Genomic DNA, 27,708 nt, shown 5'->3' on the forward strand with positions numbered 1-27,708 from the left:
AGCACTATGAGGAACAGGGGTAATTTCTGCGTAGGACTACTTTTGCGTACGTTCCAAATGCTAATTGGTTGAATTGGTGGTCTGTAACCTTTATATCTTCAGTTACTGACATATACGCTAACACGATACATAATATGTTTCATAACCAAGATACAAGAAAAGTTTAAAAATTAATTGGTCATTAAAGCTCCTTGACCCAAGCCCTATAATTTAGATGCACCATATCAGTAATGATGGCCTTGATGTTTTAAAGGAAAATAATATTTTTAATCACTGAGTCAAATGTGATATGCCAAAATCACAACAGTCAAATAAACGAAAATATTTATAATGTATATTAGCATATTTACATATGTTGTACATGGTTAACAAATACTATAATTGACAATTAAAGAATAATCATAAAACGTCTCACAAATTACTGTGAACAATACTTATCATATACTTATATAAAACAGTATTCATTTTAAGGTTTTTTGGTTGTGACATTAAAAAAATAAATCCGCACTTGTACATAGCTTTTTCTTCAGGTACGAGGACACTATTAATTTCGTAGTGCATTTCAACAGACTCATCTTGACTTATAAAAAAATTCCACCGCTTCAAACTCAATGAAACTTTACCAAATTGGAAACATGTATAAAAGTAGATTCTTATAAGAGTGCCAGAAAAATTCAGCATCATTTTTTTTATTTTTAGCAACTTAGCTTCGGAGACCCCGTAGACATGAAAAGTGACCACTGCCAAATGTCCTAAATTTTGATCTTCTTCCATAGGACCAAATCACAACTTCCATATAAAATTACAGAATGAAAAAAAATTCCTTGTAAATTTGATCCTTGCCCTACATTTCTGCAGTAAATACTAAGGAATAAAATTAATGACGGCAAAGAAAAAATATCTGGAAGAAACACACTACAGATTTTGTGATCTCGTACCTTCAAGGAAACTATGATATTCTGAAGTGGTAGTATTATGAAAAGAATTTTAACTGTTTCCACAATTAGTTGAGTACTTATAAAGTGATAAAGATAAAAAGATGGAAACTAAAATTATGTCTTAAAATAGAACACTAAATTTCATAAAGTAGTAAGAGGCCTTAATAATTTATTAAACTTAGAAAACTTGATCCTTTGAAGATGTTTAAAATCACAAATATCAAAATAAATACAAAGTTAAAAGATCTTCATCAAAGTGAAATCTCTCTCTGTCATTGTTTAGGTAACAAAAACATAATGGTTTTGTTTCCTGCTACCAGTAAGATAAAAATATGGTAGGAAATTATAATATTTCAAAAATAACATTTTACACTGAGTTAATGGGGAAACTATTTCGACTTTAATAGTGCTTGAGCCAAAATGGTAATATAGTGTTTAGAATTGGCACAAAAAACTAGGGTAAGTAGGGTAGCAAGAAACAGACATATTTTTTGCCTTAATTTCAAGATCACACAACCACTTTTTAGCTCTTGCTCGCAATCAATATCGAGAAAGGTTGCTTTTGAAAATATCGACGATTTAATGACAAGAATGAATACCGATTCATTACTGGATTGGTTAAGGTAGTAACAAAATAATATGTACACAAAACTTCATAAAAGTCACATAGATATATCGTGACGTTCTGTATGTCATCTGATCTATAGTAATGAAAAATCTCAGTCCAAAATTTACAGTTCGTATGTGATAATTTTTGGCATTGTCGACGTTAACTTTTTCATTTAAAATGTGTATTAGTATCCATCCATTTGTTTAGCAGCTTCCAAACGATGTCTAAGAAACTGGTCAATATTGTCTGATCGTGATATTTCAATACTCGGGGAAGACAAATGGCCCATTGATTTCACCTGAAACAAACAAGAATGTAAGATGGATAATCATGAATGTACTTGGCTGGGTTGGTCTCTGAGTAAATGAAAAGATGTACAGATTTATTGTAAATGATAAGTTTTTAACGTTTGTTTACGATGTATAGTATTCTTCTGTATATATCAGAATAACAACACAACGAATAAAGCAAATTTTTTTAACATCGGAGAATACACTGAAAAGAGAAACTAACTGACTTACCCTACACAGCTGTTGGTCAGCATACTGCAGACAGATCTTCGACCAAATGAGGTTGTTCCGGAATTCTGTTTCCCCTCCAGTCCACTTTTGACCGAAACTTATCATGACCTCTGCAGACGGCAATGGACTAACTCCATCGCTAATGTGTTGCTGTAAACTTGGTTCAAACCAGTTACAATAGTCAAAGATGACAGTAGGCTCATCTCTAAGAAGCTTGACCGGCTCAGGATTGATAGGGAGTTTGACAAACACAGTACACCTAGCAGAATAAAAGTAGTTGTGCAAATGTTTTGGTAGAAAATTTCCAAACATAAGATACATATGAGGTAGATAAAATATCTTTTAAGAGTGTAGGAATATTGAGACTGGTTAATTAATTTTCCAACTAAGGTAATTGCATACATTTGCAAAAGGTTTTCATCAATAATAGTTTTGCTTCATAACTTAAGCAACATTTAAGTAAAACATCCGAAATTTGAGTATTTAGAAAACAAAATAAATTTCTAGGATAACGACTATAAGAAGACAATATATATATGCTTAGAAATTTTAAGTTGCTATTTGTATGAAGTTAACTAAGCCGGACGGATCTATATGTACACAATTCCATTTGACAATTCACCACTATGTTTTTGTTTCGCTGGTGTTTCGACCAAGGCAATCTGCCAGAACTCTGTGAGTCTCTTCCGACAGAAAGTACCTACATATGTAAGACGTTGCTGACGCTCACTCCTTATCATATTTCTGAATTATATATTTCTTGCACTTAAAACAAATTTAAAGCGATGTCCTTTGAGTACGACAAAATATTCAGTAATGATATGAATGAAGGAATGTTGGACACCTTGCTAGGTAGCCTATCTTACGAAAGATCTATTCGGTTATGAAGTGTAGGATTAAATTTCAATAAATTGTTTACATTGTAAAAGGACCGATGGAAATGAGATAGACAACAGTCCCGTAAACAACGTTAAAGACTTATCATTTACAATAAATCTGTACTCAGACCAACATAGCCAAGTACACTCATGATTATGCATATCTAACATTCTTATTTGTTTCAGGTGAAATCAATGGGCCATTTGTTAACATTGTAAAAGGACCGATGGAAATGTGAGATAGATAACAGTCCCGTAATGCCAAAGGTTAAGTTTCCAATGTTAACAAGCGTGATTAATAGGAAATTATTATCATGAATTGGTGTCATAGGAGGTTATATTTTGGGACGGTTTGTAGTTAATATTTATAATTATATATATTATATATATATATTATATATCTTAGTGTCATGTCGCCGTAACTTTAAAACACGAACAGTTACCTGCATTTTCTGGTAGCTATAATTCGCCCATCTTCAACCTTTATTAATATACCACGATCAAGGTGATTTAGCAAGGTCAGGGTCATTTCTTCCTGTCTTCTGTTCTCAAGATAACATAATGGAAAGTGTACTTGATCGACGTCGTTTGGACCATAAACCTGAAAATTATGTAATTTTGATAAGAAAGGTAAAATCCTAAAATGTAAATTATAGTGACATTTGCTTTACGTCATAAAAAAAATTTTTCGTTCAAATGTTGTTTGCAACATACATTGTTCATTAAAGATAAATTCTGTGTTTTAACAAAAAAAGTTTTTAGCACACAGGAAGTCACCCAAAAAAGAAAGTACAAGTCCTTATTAAATTCTTCATTCGATCAGCAGAAGCTTATAAAAGAAGTACAATTAGTATAGTTGTTTTGGGTTGCAAATCATTCACCACACGTCCACCACAATTTAAAGCAGAAAGAATCCAAGTTCCACGATAAGAATGGACGTAACACTAAGTTATAACAGTACTAGATTCAAGGAAACTCATTTACGGCCAACGGAATATAAGTCGGGTTTCCTTCGTTAGCACACTTGAAGAAGGGAGAGTAATCAAGGGTACCAATATTCAAGAGGAAATCAAACAAATGTAATCCAGGGACAAAGACAAGACATGGAAAACGTACACACACAACAAAGAACATAAAATAACAAAAAACAATAGGTACAAAGCAACAAAAGTGAATGAGCAAATCGGATGCCACCAAAAACTGTGAGTATGGACAAGATGCACCGGTAGGTTAAGCGTCCTCTACTTTTCTAGATGCTCATAAAAAGTCAAATCTGGGGTAGATGAAAGGAAAACTAAGATACGTTGAACAAAGCGGTTCTCATGATGCAGATGGATACACCGTAACGATCTTCGAGTTCACGATGACCACCATAAAACTTCTGAAGGGATGACTCTAATCTTGTAGCAGCATAACCCTTTCCAGAAGCATACTTGTAAGAGGTCTAGCGCGGTACAAAAGTCTGCGTAGTTACGGTAAGCATTGGGATAATGTAAGTGTTGTGATATGAAAACTCCATAAAAGGATCCACGAATACTAACAAGATAAATAATATACTAGAATAACTGTTAGCAATATTCACTAAATTTATTACCCCATAACCCCATTTGATAGCGTGCACCTTTTGACCTCATTGATTTAGATTACTCATGTCTCCATATGCCAATGTTTTGCTATGTGATTCCCCTCCCCAGATTGTTTCGAATCAAAATCTAAAATAGAATGTGCACAATGGGATCATTCCACAAAGATTAGGTGGAAGTATCATTTAGTTATGTTAAAATGCATATCAAATAGTAGTGTTTGAAGATTCTACTGAAATGTGGAGTTCAAGATTTAGTAACCAGAATCTCGGTGAATCAATTTTAGACACGTATCCTATATCCTTTAAACATTACATAACGAAAAAACATTTCCTATTATAATCTACTTTATGAACCTCATTTTGTAGATGAGCATTGAGTTCCATATCTGAAGGTCCGTAATATAATCGACAGCCCCTTGAGTTGTTCACAGTGTGGGTACCAAGATCCATGAGTCTGTAACCGAGTCTGAACACCATCGTTGGGTCTATGGTAAAATAGTATTGGCAATAATACCACTTATTCTGGATAATGACTGATTTTTGACAAAAGATGATTTATCTGTGATCAATTGCTGACATGTATCAAATACCTTTCAAATTAGAAATCAATTACAATCTTGATATAAAATTAAATAAAAAAAATGATGATCTTAAGACAAATGTATATCTTACCAATCTCCCTATTCTCCTGAGGAATTGGACTTGACATGTGACTGTCTGTAATAAAGGGAGAAAGTCTAAATACATTTGATAAACTAATTTGAAGGGGTTCTTCGAGATACAGCTGAGCGTATATAGAAACTAAGTGACCATTTGAATAAGTGGAACTTAACACGCAGCTAACAGCTATTCATTTAGATGTAAGTAAATAGATATAGGTATAGTCATAAGATAAACTAGATAAATCATGATATAGCACATAGTCTGTAACAATTAAAAAATTAACTTGCAATTATAGACCCAATCGGCAGTTTAAAAATAAATCAGAAAATTATAACAGGATATAGATTTGTATATGTCTAAAGATTTGCAAAAGGATATCCAAATTTTGTTCTTACTTAAAATGATTTCTTACCTGGTACTTGGTTGGACTGTGGAGCCCCAGGGGGTAAAGGCTGCATCCTTAAGTCTCTCAAATCAGATGGCAAGTTAGAGGAGTGCATTACATCTTCACCAATTAATATTTCACCTGCAATATGACCGACAATATATAATAGAATAATTTAGTACCTGATTATGCAAGTATTGATTAATATGAACATTAAAAAGTGAAATGCTTAGCACTACATAACTTGACTGGACAACAGAGGTTGAGACTACAACAATTAAGACATTAATTACATAGCGATAAAATTAATTTTAAAGCAAGGAAATATTTGGTCCTTCATTCGCTTTTATGGCCATAATACCAATCATCTGTCTGACTGTTGTGGCGTACAATTCTGTGGTACAATTTTATAAAGGTTCATTAAATTATACATAAGATAAAGTTAAGTTTTACGAAGTTCTCTTTTTCTACCCCTTTTTGGTCCCTTAATCGTAAATAGTTAAAATGCTAATCAAAAACTTAGCTACAACTATTTTAGAAATACATGCACTGCTTTATACAAATTAAACGAACTTTGGAACAATTGATTATAAAAAAAATCAGTTAACAGACAACCATCTAATATAACCAGCATGCACATCTGAAAATAAACAAGGAAATATTCATTCTAATACTAATTTGTCTCTCGCTAAATTTTACTTCCGTTCCTGGAGATTCCACACCGCATAAAACCTTTAACTAAAATGCCAGGACAAAGTATCCTGGTTCTAAGTTTGTTTAGCCTAATTGAGAGCAAAAATTTTATTTTATTTTTTTACTAATTTGAATAGCCTAAAATTGCTTTTCTATTCTTGTTACGCAGACATTTTAGTGATTTTTGGTTTGATGATATCTTTGGGTTATTTTAATGATAACAAATGTAACATATTCGATATTCGACATGTCGATATTCCTGTACCTTACAAATATGAGATAATTTGAGTTAAGATGTACATTTAAATGGTCAAGGTAATGCTACAAAATGTGCATACTAAGCAATTTCCGGGTGTTTAAGTTTTAATGATTGAATGCCTTAGTTATACTATATAATCTATTGTACATATTTACTTCATTAAAATCATAAGATAGTTTGAAGTTGAATGAAAAGAAGACCTTGCCTGTATCCTGTGTTTCGATCAGGATTTCAATTAGAAATAAAAAGACAACTATAGGATTTTAAATTTTAAGTTCTTAAAGACATCTGCTTTAACTTTAGTTACGGATGATATGTAAACGTATAGATAGGTGTGAAAAATTCCAAACGTTGTTAGAACTGTGAAATCTGTGCATCGCAAATTTCACAGTTCTAACATCGTTGGGAATTTTTCAGACATTTATATATATATATATATATATATATATATATATATATATATATATATATAATCACAGGATGCTGAGATATAATAGTACAAAAGATTCAAACGAGAGGAAAATCGGAACATTGACAGAAGCACAAAAGACATAAGACGAACAACTCATCACACGAAGAACTAAAATGTACACAGTGATCGAATGAACAGCGTGAATCATTCCTAGAAAGGGAAACAAATAAATAACTGAAGTATCCATTACAATATCTAGATATCTAATATAACAATATTTTCTAATTGTACATAAAAATCAACTAAAATATATGTATATATAAATCCGTATAATGATGGTTTCATAGACCTGTCTAGCCAAATGGAAGTTGTAAGTTGTAAAATTCTTCAAAATATGACCGTGTTCAGTTCTTGTTATTGGAGCCTTATCTGTGAAAAGAGGCAACAATACCGAAACTTTTAAAAATCTTGGACCCATCAACAATCGACCGGAAATCGAAAACAAAAACAACGAAAATTTTCGATTTGTAATATATCCCAAATATAAAGTTTTTCCTAGTAAGAAACAGATGCACACCGAAATGATCACTTGGCGCAAGCAAATGGCAAGAATGGAAGTTTTTTAAGATATATAACTGGTAATCGGCTGTAAAACAATGGATACTGACCTTTGATAACCTTCTCTGGCATCGAGTTAATTTCTTCGTCTTCCTATAGTATAAGCAGATACTTACTAATTTAAAGTGATTTTTTTATCATTTCTAATATGTTTAAAGAACCAAGTAAATACGCATTTTGTCAATCATATTAAGGAATTCGTACAAAAACTTCTGTAGTCAGGTGTATGGTTTGTGTGAAGTAGCTATTACGTTTTATTTCTCACTTTGCCTAAAATGTCGAACTCGGTAAATAAAAATAATTCATATTTGTTGGGTTTGAACTGAAATATCGCTGTAGATTTTTAGTTGTCAAATCTTACGGTTCTTTAAACAAACAATTTAACTTTTATCTTACATTCATATATCCATTTGTACTTGGTGGTGAATTATTTTCTATCTCATGGAACTCATTAATTGGTTCCCTACTCTGACTTGCAACTTCTAAAAAGACACACCAAAATGAAGATCAGAGCGATTTCTGCGAATATTAAACCTTTCTAAAATGCATACGATGTAGAAAAGGGGGAAAAAATTGAAGAATTGTAAAAATTAGCCACAACTGAATAAAAACGCTTAAGCCAATTGGTTTGTAGTGAAAGAAAATGAAAAGGTTATAACTGATGCATGCGAATTATTACAAAAAACAAAATTCTTCAAGCAATTTAGAATTTGCTTTTAACAATTATACATTACGATTGAAATTAAGAAAGGAAAGTCAATTGTATTGTCTAACAACAAACCTTCTTTACTGAGAAGTCTATATGCTCTAAACGGTTCAGGTCCGTCTAGTTTACCAAACGCTTTCATTTCTTGAATATCTGGAAGTTTGTTTAGGGCACACCTGAATCTAGTTTTCCATGTCGGCCAGTCGGTTTGGTCTACACCTTCCCTGTATCGTCCAGTATGAACTGCCCATTCCTTAAAAAAAAAACACTGACAACACCCCGCATAAAAAAGACAATTTCATTTGTGCTATAGCGTTTTCTTGTCAACCTGCAGAAAAATCACAAAACTTCTGATAAAGTACAAATGTAGTTATAAAACAACGGCAGTGAGTTTACGAAAAATAATTGGTTACTACTTGTTGCATCGAAATAAAATAACTATTTATATATACATTTTGATAATAATATTTAGAATTAGAACCTTAAATATCTGTGAATCTAGTTCATTCCAATCATGTTTTCCACCATGTTTCCATGGCACTTTGAATATCTTTCTATTTCTGTCTATCCATTCCAATCCGCGAATTTTCCCGGATTCAATTTTTGCTTCTAACCATGGGCGCATCCGTTGCCTTGTGTGCGGATCCATTCTCGTTTTTCTGAAGCTAAATTATAAAAAAAGAAAAAAAAACAGAATCAACCATTATTCGGTTTAAAGCGTTCCGTTGGAACTATTAAACTACATCAGTGTACATATAATTAAGATTTTTTTAACTTCGTTGAAGTAGCTGTGGCTGACACCAAGTTATCCTGAAAACATTCTCATTTGTGCGTCATCACTCTTAAATTGTAAATACACATCAACCTTAGTCTAAACATGATGCATTTCTTTACATTTGATTTTACTACATTGCGTTTTTAGACGGAAGATTCAGAGAGATATCAACTATCATTCTTACCTCCTTAACCTACATATATCATACCATAAAATGAATGTAAGAGTGTTTACATTGTTCAACGACACATGCATATGGATACTTGTAGCGAATACAGATGGGAAGAGAACCGTTGATTTATGCGATACAAACAAAAGATAAAAGTTTTTTTTTTAAAATAATAATATAAAAAAAAACTTAATTTACGAAACAATTAAATAGTATTACAGCTTTTAAATATCTGACGGATGTTTTACTTAGACAATTCAGTAAGCATTAAAAACTTACGCGCGATATCCACATCTTTCCCACATTATATCTTTAGTCCAGAATGCGATAATGCGATGATTCTTAAATTGTTTTATTTTTATATAGTGATTCCAAACGAAATAAACTGGAATTCCCCCACCCTTTACACGCATGACACAACTGAATATACTTTTTAGGGAAAACTATACCATTTATTTTTTAGTGCAACTGGTGATTAATTCGAAGAGTTTCATGGTAGCAGTGACAATAATCGCTAACGATAACGGTCATATTTTAATTGCTATATGTCTATGATATTTGTATATTACTTTCTCACACTCCTCAATAAAACAAGTTCATACGTCTTACTGTCGACATATAAACTTAATTCAGCATTTATTCCAACTGTAATACATGCACATTCATTCAAACTGAATAAAGTGTTATTTACTATGTGACTTGAACAGGTTATAAGGTAACCTATTTTTATTCAAGATGTAAAGGTAAGCGAATAGGACCCATTATACCATAAAGATAATATTTAAAGTGCAACTGATTTTTGCCATTCTAAACATTTACTCGACTTACCGATTATTTAACATCAGCATGCGTTTAAATAAAGGGCAATAACAAAAAAATGAAAAGAAAATTGAAGGCAACAGCCAAAAGAAATAGTCAAAATTAAAGTCCGTATAACAAATGGCAATGTCAGGGTAAAAACCAGAAAGTTACAAGCCACCACAACGGTCCTGACTGCGTACATGCATTTCCGTTATGAAAGTTGGGTTTAACCAGGTTTTTTATCGCGCCAAACCTCTCGTTTCCATTATTTCTGATATAGTTCGACAAAAACGGGCAGCATGGAATTGCCTACGGTCAAAATCGGTTAAACCATTAGTTAAAACAGTAAAGAAAATATGAACAAATAAACATAAGTGAAAATTCAAGGAACCTCATACAATTATAAGTCAGTACATCCAAAACACGAGCTTCAACATAAGTCTTGAACTTTGGGGGTAAGACGCGTCAAGTTCAAGATGAAAACAATAACATACAAGATTTGGATATCGGAAATAAAACTTTTGAAGCAGTGTAAGAGACGTATTTTCTTATAAACTTAGTCTAGTCCAAAAGCCTGTCTCTCAGGCAAAAATGGCGAATTAAAAAAGTCAGAATAGTCGCAACTAGCTCTGACACACATACCGTAACAACTTCAGAAGCATTAATTAGTGCACAAGAAAGTGAAATTTTAATCTTAATAGTAAAATCGGCTGGCTTATCCAGAGATGACTATTGTCGTTAAACTTAATGTGAAGGCTCTAAATGACTCAGAGGAAGTAAGGTTTAAAGGAAAGCAACTATAAGCTGTCTACAAATAAACAAAAACATAATTCAACTTGCAATTCCATTTAAAAGTGATATATATATACACGTATGTAAATCAAATTGGTATAGGAATTAAGGTAAAGACAAATATCAAAATGTGACACTTTTTGAGCATAACATAAAAAGACAACAATTTCATCAATTTAGTATATGACCAAATTACAAAAATGGAAGAATAAGAATACGCTAATTGTTGACTCAGCACAAGCTTGACCAGTAAAAACGTATTATTTATAAAACAGAAATCGTGATGTAATCTAAAAATATCGCAAAATTCCTTTAAACATTCTATTTATGTAAATGCATACAATAGATTGAGTTACTAAGAAATGATTAATTGGAAATTCATCAAATAGTAACTTAAAGTCGGAATATCCTAACTGTAGATTATTAACACAAACAAAGCAAAATTTTCAAGGTAAAGAATGTTGATAAAAGCGGTAAAATTGGTACGAATTAACCTATACGTTCCGAGTCCATCACTGAGCATGATTTAACATATTATTCCAAAAATTGTGTCCCTATTTTAAGTGTCACTCTTGTTTACCTTGATAAGCTTGACAGACGAGCACTGTTAACGGTATTGGTTATACAGATTTATGTATCTATAGCTAGTCGACTTGAACATTTTCTCTTATTATTGTGATAGACCACAATGTAAAACCCATTAACCAAACAAAAATGTAAACAGTTTGCTAGTTAACTTGCCAGACTTTTGTATAAAAAATATAGCATAAAGGTATTCCATGCGAATTTCAACACATATGCAAATTCATCTTTGAGTGTTTAATACGCAACATATTGAATAACTGTTACTGATTAGCTGTTACCGTACATGAAATTGTTTCCGCATAATGTGTTTAAGTGATTAGAAAATGCACGTATTTTTCTGTACAGGCTTTATAAAACGAAGAGCATGAATATACAAAATACAAGAACAAGAAGCTATGATGGACTCAGTCTGAGATCGAGCGCATAAACTCCGCAATCGGTCTTACACTACAAGACAACTCATGTGACACTTTATTCACTATTAATAGTTTCTTCTTTATTTTCAATGTTCATTTGTGGGGAGAGAACTCAGGTGTTGGATTTGGCTTCTTATTTCGATATTTTGGTTTTGAGTACTTCTTGTATATAATTTATTTTTGTATCTTGAACTTCCTATGAATTTGGTTCTAATGCTGCTGATGACCAAATACTCCTTGAAGCACACATAAAACATATAAAATTTTGCAATATTTATATGATTAGTGTTTTTTTTTGTTTTTTGTTTTGTTTTAGAGACCATAGGGCCGACGATACTGTTGGTAGACCATATATAGGTCCCGAAGGTATTTACTCACCTAGTAGTAAGACTTTTCTGATCCGAGATGTGTATTACATACCGATATTATTTACGGAAATTTGCCGTCAAACAATTTTCGAAACCCTTCTAAAACACTGAAGCTATATTTCTTGTATTAAACATGGGGCTATAAGCTGAAGCTCCTTTAACATAAGCTTAATATCAAAAACTAATTATATTGACAATCACATTCAATGCCAAAACATAACCAAAACGTGAAAGATTTCCCAAGTTTACTTTAGGGGACCCACTCCATAAATCGCATATTTTACCGTTTTTCACGAGAGAAAATTTGACTGAATGTGGAGTTTACACGCATGCTCTATAAAATTTACCCTTTCCGTTTCGTATACTCTTGTTATGCCCTAGTGTACTTTAAGGGAACCATAGCCTATATACATGACATTGAAGACACACTGGACATTATTAATGAGAGTTTCCTAAAGTAAATGATCCCTATAATGCGTTAGTGTATGAACTTTAAGGGACCCACAACATATATACAGGATATGGAATACACACAAGACACTATTTATGAGAGTCCCCTAAAGTAAAAGAAAAACTTCGAGTCCCATCACTTTTTGAAGACATACCAAAGTCCCCTAAAGTAAACTGAGGCCATAAACTTTACTAGAAGCAGGAAATCTTTACCATCATGTTCCATATCAATTTTAAGAACAGACACAAAGATAATTAAGGAAACATATAACCATGGAAAACATTTGAAAAAGAACGAATCTATCCTATCAAATATATCGGAGAATTGAAAAAGAGAAAGGGACCTATCCTGTTAAAAAAAAAGAGAAGGGGACCTATCCTGTCAAATATATCGGTAGAGGGGGGACATATCCTGTCAACAAATGACCAAACGATTAAATTTTATTGACATATGTCTGCATGCATGTTTTCCTTGTAATTTTTGATCAATATCTTACCTGGATATAAAGGACCATTCAAAATGACCGAAATATTCAGTACACTCCAGTTCAAATATCATAGGATAAAGTGTGATTAAATTTTCCTCCGAAACATCTAATCTTTGAGCTTGGTACTTGGTTGACAATTAAATCTTTTTGTTATGCACTTTTATAGAGACGTAAATTCACTGGAAGTAGCAAATGACATTGATAGTTTTCTTTTCTGTATACGGGCAGGGAGTGTATGTTATTGATACGAATATCGGTTGGAATACAAAATAACTACTATTAAACTTATGAGCGGTTGGAAAGCGGGTACTTCAACCCCGCTTCCTTCCCCCTAGACCACCACCTCCCACCTTCCTGACTACCGCTTCCCGACCTTTCTCATTTCACCCCCGGTTATTGTCCCAAAACATATTTCCCGCTTCCCGTATTTTTCAATTCCGGTTCTTCGCCCCTTCAACCACCGCTTAACACCCCTTGAACCATCGATTCCCCTTTCCTAAATCCCCGTATCCCCATCCCCCTGTCCACTTATGGTAAAGTTTTATTAACACATTAATTTAGCAAATAATAGTTACAACAGAGCTATTACATCAATATATGTTAATGACTAGGATTTGGTAACAAACTCAGTTGAACTTTTTTCAAAACCATCTCCTAAGATAATATGTTTAGCGCATACAAATTCAGCTAAATGTGTAAGAACTAACCATTAAATAACAATTCAGTTAGGAAAAGTGCATAAAGATCCTTAAAAGTGTCTAATACAAAATAAATTGGTAAGAAATTAAAGACTGAATGTAAGTTTTATTACGAAAGCGTTAACTTTTCAAAATAAATTTTTGAACAATCAAAAAATGCTTCTGTTTTGATCATCACTTAATTAAGGTAACCAACTAATAATAATGTTGTGTCAGTTGTCACTGAAAGGGGAATTTCAAAAAATGTCTGTTTCGTAGTTCAGAGTACAAAAAAGTTTGTTTGTTTGTTTGTTGGGGTTTAACGTCCGAGCAGCAATATTTCAGCTATATTCAGACAATGAACATGAAATGGATGATAAAATGAACATGAAATGAAAAAAAAGGATGGGTCACAAGGATAATAGGGTCGACAAATTTTGATTGCCACTGGAAAAAGGGGCATGGGTAAGGTCGGGCAATTTAGCCTCCTGTGGCGGAGCGCAAAGGTTCCTACTCCTATCGAATACCACAGCAGGGTTCTTTAACGTGCGAGGAACGTGGCATCTTTCCCAACACGGTGCACCACTATGGTTTGCGGTCAGGTTTTCCGTATTATAGCCTGACAACCCCAGCATGTAACACGCCAGGGGTACCCCATTCCACCACCTGGGGCACACATCCCAGTTGCTCTGTGGGCAGAGCGCCTAGCCCCCGGCTAGGTTTCTGAGCACTATTTAGTCGCCTTTTACGACAAGCTTAGCGCTGCTGCAGGCCTATTCTTTTAACACCCGGACCTGCACGGGGCTGTACAAAAAAGAAAAAAGAAAGTATCGTGTTGTGCATTCAATAGAACCACAAGAACACTTTTGGGGATTGTACCAGATTACGTAACACTAAATTATTTTCAAGGAACTACAATTCAACTTAAGTCTACAGTGAAAAAAAATCCAACTCGGGATCCTGTATTATGATGTACTGTACATTTATTATTTTGGATTCTTGAGTTGTTTTAAAAACACAAAAGGAACTAGAGTTCTTGGTGCCATCTGGCAACTTGTTCCGTTATCTGATGGATTAAGGCAGGAAGTAGTCTGAGTAAAGAGTGTGTACGGTTTCGCACTTCTAGAATCAGAATATAACAGCATTAAAACCTATGATTTTTTAACACTGTATGCTTCTATTCCCCATACTCAGTTAAAATTCCGACTTCATAACATTATACATCCATCGTTTTTCAAAAAAAAAGATGGTACACCTAGATACAAATATACAGTTCTTGGTAGAGATTCCTCTCATACTTTGTAAGAAATGATTCCAAATCATCTTCCAAATATCTCCCCTTGATTACCCTTGATTACTTTTTCTAGAATGTAATAGGAAAGAGTAATCAAGGGAACCAAGGTTATGGCGGTAAACAAAAGAATATAATCCAGGGACAAAAACCAGACATGGAAAACAGACACACACAACAAAGAACATAAAGTAACTAAAATCATACATACAAAGTAACAAAAGTAAATGAGCAACTCGGACTCCACTAAAAACTGGGAGCATGGATCAGGTGCACCGGTAGGGTAAGCGTCCTCTGCTCTTCTAGAAACACCCACCGAGTTGCTCATAAAAAGTCTAGTCCGGGGTAGACAAACGAGGAAAGGTAAGCTATGACCCGTTGAATAAATCAGTTTTCATGATGCTGATGGATACATCATAACGATCCACGAGTTCATGATGACGACCATAAAACTTCTGTAGTGATGACTTCAGTCTTGTAGCAACATAATGACGAGATTTATAGGAATGACCATAACCAACTGTGCCTGGTGCCATATTTTAAATATAAGTGGAACATCTTGATAAAGTACTTTATACAAAATAATAAAGAGATGATTATCTTGTCTACAGAAAGCTTGTCCCACCCCACCTCGGCAAATAATTTATCTAGAGATTAGTGACAATCCTGGCTTCCTCTAACTGAACATTTTCTATTTTGTCCATCAGAATACGCTTTTGATTGTGCCATATTACATCACCATACTCCAAAATCGGCATAATATAAGTCAAATAAATTTTCTCTATAAATAAAACGGTTTACAGTGTACTTATGGTTTGAACCAAGGATTGAAATAAAAACCAGTATTATAAATAAACCTGGTCTAGTAAGAATAATGTCACAAGGAATAACCTTTAAATGGAATATGTGAAATGTGACTATGGCCGTTCTGTGTAGAAGTTTCGTTATAAATTATCAATAATCGATGACATGAACTTGTCACAATCATGTCTCATCACAATGATTATACAAATAGAAATTACGGAAAACGCTGTGTACTAAATTCATTGTTCAAAGTGTAAATATTTACAAATCAGTAGCGTTTATGTACAAGGGCATTCAAGGGAGCCATTAGCGGAAAGATGTGCCCACTATTGGTCACTACTATATAAGTGGACTGCATAATTATAGTAGTGACACATCCCCTTGTTTTCCTAACTCTACAACCATGCTACAACTAATTCAGTGTTTCACAACTTTTTTACAGTAATACATTTAGCATGAGGCATGCTATTGATGACGTAATTATCAAGCATTCAAGGAGCGCATGTGCAACAAACACTTAAAATGTAAATAACGACACGACACTGTATACAGTGACACTGTACAGTGGATCGGTATAGGTACCAGTATCGTATTGCATATCCCTGAGCGGGTGTACGTCAAAACATGGATGCCATAAAAATATAGTGCATTTTCTTTATGCCTCTCTACAAACTAATGTTTTGTCAAAAGACATGAACAGTGACTTAAAAAATAGAGCAAACATCACACTGTAAGATGAAGAACTTTTTTAAAAGAAAATCTAACATAATATCATAAAAATGTTCCACTGAAAAGGTTGGTTTGGTGAGTGCAAAACGAAAGTGAAAGTAGGGAAAATGGCTATTTATAGTTCAAGACTACTTTTCTGTCCAATCTTCGTGGACTCACCCTATTTTCTTTGCGGGAAATTATTTTTTCACATGTCCTTAGAAATGCTACATAAGTGAAAGTTTTATTGAATCAATTTACATATTTTTTAAAAAATCCTAAAAATATGCACTTCACTATAGAAGTCTATGGGAAAATTAATACGATACTGAGACCTATACACCATGCCCAAGGTCAAAACCAAAAGGTCATAACAGGAAAAGTTTAACATAATGACATTATAAGAATAAAAATCGTCTCACAATCGAAATATCAATTTACTTACTAATTGTAAAACAAATCCTTCCTTCACAATATGTTTCTATGAGGAAATATTTCGATCTCAATAAGTTTATGACAGTTATTTTCTAAATATACTGACCTATTTAAAGGTTCTCGGTATTTCCCTATGTCACGTGTTCAAATATTTGTTTACAGAAAATCATACTTAGTAAGGCGATACTTTAAGTTAAATTATGTCGATTAAACCAAAAAATGCTTGATTAAATTGTATCCAAAACATAATGATCCTCTATTTAAACATGACTTACTGAGAAGCCGATATTAAATCTACTTATGACAACCGATTTACTGTTTGTTATGTACATAGGGATCTGGAAATTTTCTCAGTCCAACATCGCCTTGTGATTTGCTTATTTTTGAAAAATCTCAGGGCACACAATACAATATTTGAAAACTCTCTGGAGTTTTCCAAACGCGAGAGGCTTAGTATAGAATATCCTGATGCTTTTTGGTGATGCTCACAAAATAATTACAGTATAGGTATGTTAGTTTTTTTTCTTCATTTTAAATCCAAAGTTGGAAGTTAAATTTTATTTTGCTTGATTGGAACAAAGTGATGATTTTTCAAAATGATTTTTTTCACAATTCAAAATAGTTACCATGCAAATTAGTAATACAATGGAGGGCGGCCACAAAATTTATGACCTTTGAAGAGAAACCACGAACCACTTTCTGGATAGGGATCGTAGATTTTGTTTTATCCTGCTGCCATCGCTCTGGTATCACACTAGGCAATACTCCAGCAGTGCTAGTGGTTGTCTGGCAAGCTATTTTCTAATTTCTGACTTGGTGCCATTGGGGTATGGAGGAACGGAATTCCAACCTCTTACATTGTAGGAGTAACTAAGCAACAATTTATTGTATCAGACGCATAACAAATTTCTGGTTTTACAGATTTTGACAACTAAAGCCTGTAATTCACGAAATATAGAACAGATCGATGTAGTCCGTTAAAGTTGGGAGGGAAAATCCACATGTAGGAGAAGATGGAATTATGTATAAAAAATGAAATTTGACAAAACCTAATATTGAGTTATCGCACTTATAAGAACGGTTTTGTACACTCGAATGTCTAATAAAGATGAAAATTGCCAGTTTGCCAGTTTTGCTATTAAAAAATGTCGAAAAAAATCAACCTTAACGTTCCCAGTTCACATTTCAGCGAATAACGATCTGTTCTCTATCATTTCTCTTGCATGTTGGTGTGACAGGGTATAAACTTGCTACAAGTCTCTATGCTTAGATATTTTACAAGATGTATATCTGCATTGCCTACACTTTCCACTATCCATCTGTTGCCTCTGTACGGAGGATGTGTATCATTAAGGTCCAACATAAAAAAAAACTTGAATCATTGCCAGGAAGAGTTTGCAAAACGTTATACAACTTACGCGCATGCGTTTTAGTAAAGCTCGATGTTCCGACGCCTTAAGTGTCAGTCTCTGTAAGAATCGGGCAGTGGGTGAGACCTGGTCCACTGTTTTGAAAGTTTAATTTAACTATTTGTCTCACTAGAATCAATTCCATATAATTTTGGAAGATTGAAGTATAATTTCATCGAAATGCACTGAAAATGAACATTTCAAGGACAGATAACTCTGTCAAAATCATATATTTTCTAACATTCTATTGAAATATTTCTGAGCAAATCCAGGGTGCAAAGATCAAATGTTGGTCTTTTCAAAAAGAGAAAGCATCCTTGAGTGAAATTATATTGTCAGATCTGTAGGGTTTTGACATGCATGTTTCTGATTTTTCCCATTTTGCCCGATTGTTATAAAAACTTACACGCTTGCAGTAACAGAAATGTTACAATTTGCATCATGTTTTTGAAAGAACAGTTAGTCAAACAATGTTTTAGGTATGCAAAATTTGCCGCTATAGGATTCTCCAATGTTCATCAAAATCTAATTACAAGTGCCAAGCCCAAACCGTTTTAAAAAAAAAACATTTTTAAAAAATAAAATAATAAATATATTCATTGCTTCAGGACAATGAAACTGAAACTGAGTTTTCTGTTGTATAATGTCCTCTACAGTAATAAATGTTATGTTTGCAAATCTAACAATGCCATATTTTGACAAATCGAATGATATTAGGGTACATGCAAATTATTGTCATCACTAAGCATTCCGATGGCTACCAAACATCTACTAGTCCATTTCCCTCTGTTAAAACAAGGCAAACGTTAACAGGAAATGCAAGATCGCACATACTTCAGCATGTGGTATATAAGTCATGTATTTAATCACTATATTAGGTAATTTTATTTCACCACAGCTTACAGAAAAAAAGGTCGCTATAGAACTCAGATGTCATTCAACATTTTTTACCGCTCATATCGCCAGTGATCTAATTGACCTATATGTTTTGTTTTTTTTCCGTATTATATGATCAACTGAACACGACTTTAAACATGAAATATTTCAGCGTACTCACTGACAATTTAGCAAAGCGATTTTGTGCCTTAATTACCCATTTATCATAAAGTCCATTTGCCTTGACATAAAAATACTTATACCTCCTTTAGTCCTTATAACAATTCAGGACAATCGTAAGTGTGGATAATCAAATGTCAAGAACAGAAATATAGAAAGTGAAATATTGGAGAACAAGAAATCTTACTCTTGGGTGTCTGAAATTTCTATGTCTTAAATATTGAAGAGAAATATGAATATATGTATAACAGAAACAAACTTGTTGAAGATAACATCGAATAGATGGGTTTCGTTGCAGATAAAATCATAGATAAGTGACAGGAAAATGCGTTAAGAATAAAATCTTTAGAACAAAACAATAGTCACGAGAAAAATTTAAAGTCGTAATGAAAATAGAAAGTGGTATAGACGAGCTACAATGGCGGTCTATGAATAACATCATCATTGCTTCGGGAATAAAACTTGACCCAGAGGATGGCCAAGAAAGCGCCGTGACAAATTTCATCAATTATAATAAACTTGGAGTCCATAAAACATAAGTTTCATCAATGTAGATCCTTTTGGAAAGAAAAAGAAAACAGCAATCGAATAATCGTCGCTTAATTTGTTTCAAGGAAATATAAACATTTAGTCATGAAAAACTGTTACAAATTGAAAGGAACTTTTCGGTCAGGGAACAATTTTCAGCTAAGATGGAAAAGAAAATTAAAAAAAAATTATCCAGTACTAAAAAGTGCGAAGTTGGATAAAAAGAAGGTTACACTGGTTCGTGGTCAGTTGTTTATAGAGGGGAAACTTCAGATTGTGACAATGGTATTGAATGAATTTAATATCAGAAAAAAATTAGAACAGAAGTCAATAAGCTTTATTTCAAAACCCATACCAAAGCCGAGAAATTCAGATCTACAAAAAAAATCCAAAACGACAAAGATTTGATTGTGATGATCCTGATCTAATATGACACTGATTTATGTCGTCATTGTTTATCTTCTCTCTTGACCAAATCATCTTCAATGCCAAAATCCATTACATTAACATATTAACTACATTTCAAATCTAAGTCGAAACCAGAATTATCTGGAACTTTGTTTTACATAAATCTGTAAAACCTCTTTACAGTGGGTTGCAACTTGAATTTCGAAGAATGTTGAATTATTACTATATATGTATTTGTATCATGATATTGCTCTTGTTGCACAAACATATGCCTCAGCGTTTTCTAATAAATTTGTCTTGTCTCGTCTTGTCTTGTCTTGCACTTACAGCGATGCTAGATTCTTAATGTCTTTGTCAAGCAAGTAGTGTACCACATTTATTTTGAAGAACCCTGAGATAATTATTTTTCAAAAATCTTTTTTTTAATGTAACTTAGGAGATTGAATCTAAGTTTTAACACTATACACTATCAAAATTTGGGTGTTAGCATTACAGAAAATGCCTATTACTGTAACTTAACCAAAACGTAGCTGTCGTAGCTACATTGAAGTTTCGAGTAGCTATGTTACCTTTCATCACATACAGATATAGAATAATTAATACTATCACCATTGCATTCTTTGTATTGAGCATTCCCGTTTTGTGCAAGACAACTATAATATTAAATTCCGAGTATTTGAAATTTAACACTTATTGCTGTTTTAATAAAGTTAATATATTGCAGTTCTGGACAGTTGGTAGGAAATTTCATACAAATTCGATGCCACCGATCGTTGACCAGAGGTCCCGAGGGTATATATCATTTCTGTGGTCAGAATGTACCGGATTTGAAGTATATAGTAATCATGACCGTAAATTTCAAAATTCAAAAGCCAGCAGCTATTGAAGCTTATTTCCTTGTAATGCTCAGACTACAACTTTTTATGCGGGGTTTTGGCTTCCTATTTGTTTTACGAACTTATTAAAAAATGAGAAAACATGGTAAAATTCAGTTTTTTATGGGTCGACGCCCCCTATTAACAAACAACTGCAATTCTATTTTTGTTAAAAATTGTGGTGAAATTGGAAATGACATACGTTTTTACATTTAATGGTAATGAATAATAAAATGTTGGTGAAAAGGCGTCGAATATTCAAGACATTTGATTCAAAACATTTTCCATTGACTCATACGTGAAGGTATTGTATAACAGGATATATGAACATATTTATAACATGACTTACGTCTTTGTATCGGAGGGACTTTAAATATTCATATCTAAAAATTATCCACCTAAAATATCCGAGTTATTTTCCTGTTATTATATAACTTAGTTGTTAAAGTTGTCTGTGTCATTGATATCCAAATGTAAAAAAATATCAATAAACAAAAAAATATACAAAATATCAAATGATTATTATGTGTGAATCGTTTCTTTCGTATTACTACTTCTCAGCTTCTCCTTTGTTATGAGTAAACAACAAAGAAATTATTTTAGTTTCGCTGAAAGTATAGAAAAGGGACTGAAGTAGGTTTACATATTCAAACATTACTAAAAGAAAGCTGTAATTAACATACTGTTTACAATGAACATAATTTTTAACATTTGGAAAGTCAGCTACCAGTGCACCAATGGAACAGACGTTAATGCTGCCACCAGTGCAGAAATGGAACACCCATTGATGCGGCCACTAGTGCAGACAAACCACACGTTATTGTAGTCTCTACTGCAGACCGACCATACACTGGTGCAGTCCTTAGCGCAGACAAACCAAACACGGTGCATCTTCCAGTGCAGGCAAACCACACTTTGGTGCAGCTAACAGTGCAGGAAAATCACACATAGGTGCAGCCATCAGTTCAGTCTATGCAAACCACAAAATAATGCAGCAAGCAGTGAAGGAAAGACACGCATTGGTATAGCCACCAGTGCTGGTAAGGCACGTTTACTTAAACAGATGAAAAAAAAAGTTTAAATAACCTATCAAGATGTGCAAGATCTAAAAATAGACGCTTTTCTTGTATATGTTAAAAATCGTCTTTATAGAAATAACTGTGTCAATTTGTGTTCCTTTTGTTTGGATAGGTGTGCCATGTACATGGTGATTAGTTCAAGTTTAGTCTAAGCATTTAGACTTGGCAACTCCATACTAAATATATATGTGAAAATAAATATTGTTGATACTGTCAAATGTTTAGTTTCCAGTAGTCTGTCAAGGTTTGTTCCTTAGTTTTTGTTATTGGATAAGACTGGAATCCAATGAACAGATAACAATTACTTAAAAAACTATAAAATTGCAGATCTAAATTGGAATAATACAAAAATAAGTGTTCTTGTAATAATTATCTTTTAGACAATAAAGTTTATGGTTCAAAGAAAATTTTTTGTTGAGGTCTTTTCATTTTTAAAGACTGAGATTTCAAGTCTAGTCAAGAAATAAAGTTAAGTTCGCTACATGTTTCTGAATTCGATAGAAAAAGATATTAAATATTATCTTGTTTAATTTTGTTCTGACAATATTCAAATAAACCATGTACAAAAGGTATACATTTGTATTAAACATTTAATGTTTCTATGCCCTGGTGACAGTCGATCCACTGTTTTTCTAGAGAAAATATTGTCTTCAATATAACGGAAAAAATTGTGTATGTTAATTCTTAAACGACCAACAATGGTGTCATACTTTTGTGTATCGCATATGTTTGGCAATATACATTCTATACATATGAGGTTTTTAAATCCTTGTTGTGGCTACAGACGAAATAATTTTAAGCTGAATGCAAATGTACATGAGCCATACATTTATCATTGATAACAGGTAGCATATATATATATATATAGATAGATAGATAGATAGATAGATAGATAGAAAGGTCTGTGAAAAATTCCCAACGATGTTAGAACTGTCAAATTTGCGATGCAAATATTTGGTCGTTCCCTCCACGGGACTCGTAACTCGTACCGCTGTGACATCTATGGCAACACCGCCTGCACAAAGTCCAGCGCCCTAGACCACTCGGCCAACTAGGCTATTTTTCAGACATTTCTATACGTTTACATATCTTCCCTGTATCAATTTGATCCGATGGAGCAGTGTAGCGAATAGAGTCGTCACATTCTGAGACGTTGTATATATATATACACCAACGTCTTAGAATGTGACGACTCTATTCGCTACACTGCTCAATCGGAACAAATTGATACAGGGAAGATAACGTAAACTTATAGAAGGGTCTGAAAAATTCCCAACGATGTTAGAACTGTCAAATTTGCGAAGCAAATTTTTGGTCGTTCCCTCCGCGGGACTCGAACTCGTACATCTATGGCAACACCGCCTGCACTAAGTCCAGCGGCCTAGACCACTTCGCAAATTTGAGAGTTCTAACATCGTTGGGAATTTTTCAGATATAAATATATATCTAATCAACTGTAAACTACATCCCAACTCTAGAATCGATGCGAGGTTGCAAATTTTGTCGCTCCCTCAGCGGGATTCGAACCCCTTCTCTTCTCTGATATCTATGGCAACACCGCCTGCATTATGTCCAACGCTCTAGACCACTCGGCCAACATAGCTTTCGTTAACCGAGTGATACTTCCTCGTAAGTAAATCCAGAGCGCGAATATTGGCACTTGATGTAACTGAACAAGACAACCTCTTATGGTATCAAGTAAGACAATAGAGGGTCTGTAACAGTATACAAATACAGCCACACTAAGTGTATACATGTAATACATATAAGAAGTCAAATGCGGTGAGGCAATTCTACCATCTTACTTGCTGGTACATTACTATGTAGATACATAGCATGCACGCCGAGGATCAAGATAGTATGTTAATACAGGGATGATTACATATATATATATCTCTAAACTTCACCCCAACTCTGGAATCGATGCGAGGTTGCAGATTTGCGATGCAAATTTGGTCGCTCCCTCAGCGGGAGTCGAACCCCTTCTCTTCTCTGACATCTATGGCAACACCACCTGCACTAAGTCCAACGCTCGAGACCACACTGCCAACTTGGCTATAAAAATATAACTTTCGTTAACCGAGTGATACTTCCTCGTAAGTAAATCTAGAGCGCGAAGATATATATAACTGTACTTTCTTCATTTAATAAATGACATTTGTCCGTCGTTTTCTTCATTCCTCAAATCTCAGAATCAAGCGCACTGGTTGCTATGGTTACAATAAATATTTTTGAGGTTCAATGCCTTTCATGGGTTTACAAGGAGTACGACATAAATAACTTTGAGTTTATCAAGAGTACTGGATACATTTGTGTCCATTGATTTAGAGATAATTATATCTAAAGGTCAATTTATCATTTTTGTTTGATTGTTTGTATTATTGATTGTCATTTATAGAATATTTTGAATAAACAAACATAATTATGACTATACGGAGAAAAAAGTTGTTTATGATGATCACAAGTTATATTTGACCTTACCTTCTTTGTATTATATACCTTTCTCTTGAAACTTTCAATCGGCATCTCATGATAATTTACAAAGGTATCTACACATTTAAAAATAATATTACTCAGATTTATCTCTTGCCACAGACAATTGGCCAGTTCCGTCTTGGTATGTCCTAAGGAAATCAGGACTTATAACGCCAATTCTCTCTCGATAACAGAAGCACCATCTGTATTACAGTATTTCCTTCCGTGAAAATCAATGTACCGGGAAGAACAATGACAACAATTAAATAAATAAAAGATATATTTTTACATTTATGTTCATGATTTTGTTAAGTTACTTACTTTAGCGAATGTTTCTCCTACTTTTCGCGTGGTTGACTATTCGTCGACTTTATTATCATTCTTGTCTATAGATGTTTTATATTCTGAAGCCAGATTTATTCCATTATCTACTTTATAGTTATTCTATACGTAGGGTAGATGTCGTAGATGGTGTTCATCCTGCTAGAACACAGGGGCAGAGTATAATCTTTATGTTAAAAACATTCTGACCTATTTAAGGAGTCTTTCTTATTTTTGAAAAGGCTATACGAAAAAACCGGGCTTGCGGCAGTCCGAACCATGCAGGTTATTCCGTATGAACAAAATCCGGAACATGACTTACAGTTTAATTTCTGATGGATTCTAACCTCGTTTTTTTATGATTTCAGTTGCAGAGTAGACCAATCGATTCACATTACCAAACCAAGGTACAAAATTACCTGTGGTACTAAAAGAGAACCAAGCTTACTAGTATTGCAAAAAGAAATAAATTAATTTGAGATAAATACTGTTATCTGATTATAAAAAATAATTTTGTTATATCTCAATGGATAAAAAAATATTGACACACCTCTATTCACTTAAATTCAGAGCTACTTTTTCATGTTTAAAGACAAAAATATGTTTTATAATTAATATATAAGAATTGGCAAAGATAACAATTTCGCGCAATAAACAATATGCACATGGAAAATTTGTTATTTTTCAATAGACAAAATTTTTATCATAGCCAATTCTTAAATATAAGATGGACTCCTCTATCACTATATACTCTCTACTCAAAGTAAGGGTATAATAAATACATACTAATTAATAATGCAAATTTGAACATATGTTTCAAAATCCACCAAGTAACACATCATTCAAGCTCTGAATTGAGATCAAATGCTTGACACAGGATAAGAATTCGACCTGAAATAAGGTGATATAATTTCAAAGAGATCCATTCACTGTAGTGATTGTCATCAGAAAAGTGTTTGGTTTCTGGTCCCTAATCCCAAAACAATTAAACTCACAATTCCCAAATCAATACCCGTCTTCGTTTATTTGTGTGGGATCTTGTGGTAATACCATAGAGATCCATTTAATTTTAGTCCAGATATCAGGATAAAGCTTGTTTCTTGTAGCGGTTCGAGTCATAACCCCAAAAAATCAATCTAAACATTTCATTTTTGTTTGCTCCTTTGTGGTACAATATCATAAAAAAATTTTTATCATTTGGAAAACGACGACGACAGTACGATACAATTTTTTTGCGGTCGTATATAACAAAATAGGCAAAATGGTGTTCAACACATTTGTGCTTGCATGTTGACAACAAAATTCTTATCATCTCAATAACAATTGTTTTGATTCACAAGTATGAATTTTGCTTGGGAATGAAAAGGGGGTTTATTTTTTTCTTTAGCCTACATGTCATAAACATTGTCCCACGTAAAAGAGAGTGGTTAAAAACACCGTAAAATCGGGTCAAAATAAGATAGTAGTGTCTTGTTTGTGAAGGGAGTACAGGTAAACACTTGTTATTTATTTCAATCAATAAGATGATTGACGTTTTCAAGTCCCTAACTTCATAAATGGTAGAAAAACGTTCATAAACATTCACATTCACTGCACGACTTTTTAAATCACGTGTGTTCATTCAGTCATGCTTGAATGGTTCTTCCAAAGATTTTTTTTTGTTATTTTATTTCATTTTATTTTTGTTGAAAATAAAACTATTTACAAAGAATGCTTCTAAGAATTGTGTTTTACTTGTTCTATTAATATCCCGAACTTAAATCTTTTCCAAGAATCCATGATAATTGCTTAGAACATTGTGTCCGAGATTAATTTCCGTATTCGTATACGTTGTGACTAGGTCACTTCTAAGAATATTGCGTAACCATGGGAAAATTAGGGTACAAAAACACAAATATTTTATAACACCAAAAATTATCAAATGTTTCTTAACTACAAAAAGTTCCTGGTCGTTATAATTAAAATAATAACCATTCGGTACGCACACTTAATGTTGACACTGCGTGATACTAAGTTCAGAGACACATCGCGAAAACAGAAACGATGCTCACACATTACACAATGTACACAACAAAATAAATAAAATAAAATAACACTTGAGAAAACGAAAAATAAGACCGCACTAAAAGTATGAACTTCCACAAAAATCGGCAGTGAGATTATATATCCTGCAGCCCTGTTTAAATCCGGTAAGCGCGTCAAGTTCAGTGGGTTGTCAATCCGGTAACTCATTTGTGAGATAGAACTGCCGAACTGATGATATTAACAAAGGCTGAACATGCCACTGTCTCGAAGTTTATATTCAGTATTGAAATTTTGTTGTTTCAGTCTTTAATGTCCTCCAAATGTGTTTAATATACGCATCATTATTTTGCGTTCACATTCATAAGCGTTTACATGAAGATTACTAACAATTTTCAGGATAATTATACGGATAAAATCTAAACTGAAGTCAAAAGGAATACGCGAAAAGAAAAGCCCGTATTACAAATTGCAACCGGAATGCTTGAAACTACCGCAATGGCACTGA

The 27,708-nt window shown here is 33.4% G+C and overlaps 1 protein-coding gene across 8 annotated transcripts; it reads right to left on the minus strand.

Moving 5' to 3' along the window:
* Positions 1-312: 312 nt before the first annotated feature.
* Positions 313-26,035, minus strand: LOC148615649 (interferon regulatory factor 8-like). 8 transcript variants are annotated; one of them, XM_088582098.1, is made up of 11 exons: positions 25,965-26,035; positions 8,750-8,933; positions 8,344-8,521; positions 7,959-8,044; positions 7,613-7,655; positions 5,608-5,721; positions 5,205-5,249; positions 4,887-5,017; positions 3,391-3,548; positions 2,070-2,328; positions 313-1,846 (listed from the first exon to the last, which is right to left on the minus strand). In XM_088582098.1, exons 1-11 carry the CDS (start codon positions 26,018-26,020, stop codon positions 1,733-1,735), a joined length of 1,368 nt encoding a protein of 455 aa, XP_088438224.1. In that variant the 5' UTR covers positions 26,021-26,035; the 3' UTR covers positions 313-1,732. The 8 variants fall into 8 exon arrangements, with proteins under 8 accessions (XP_088438224.1, XP_088438228.1, XP_088438225.1 ...); XM_088582102.1 differs by lacking the exon at positions 25,965-26,035 and adding an exon at positions 25,179-25,325; XM_088582099.1 differs by lacking the exon at positions 25,965-26,035 and adding an exon at positions 24,864-25,010.
* Positions 26,036-27,708: the final 1,673 nt, after the last annotated feature.

This window comes from Perna viridis, chromosome 5, assembly GCF_037379345.1.
Source record: "Perna viridis isolate PV_CMFRI_1.1 ecotype Kerala chromosome 5, ASM3737934v1, whole genome shotgun sequence".
Lineage (NCBI taxonomy): Eukaryota > Metazoa > Mollusca > Bivalvia > Mytilida > Mytilidae > Perna > Perna viridis.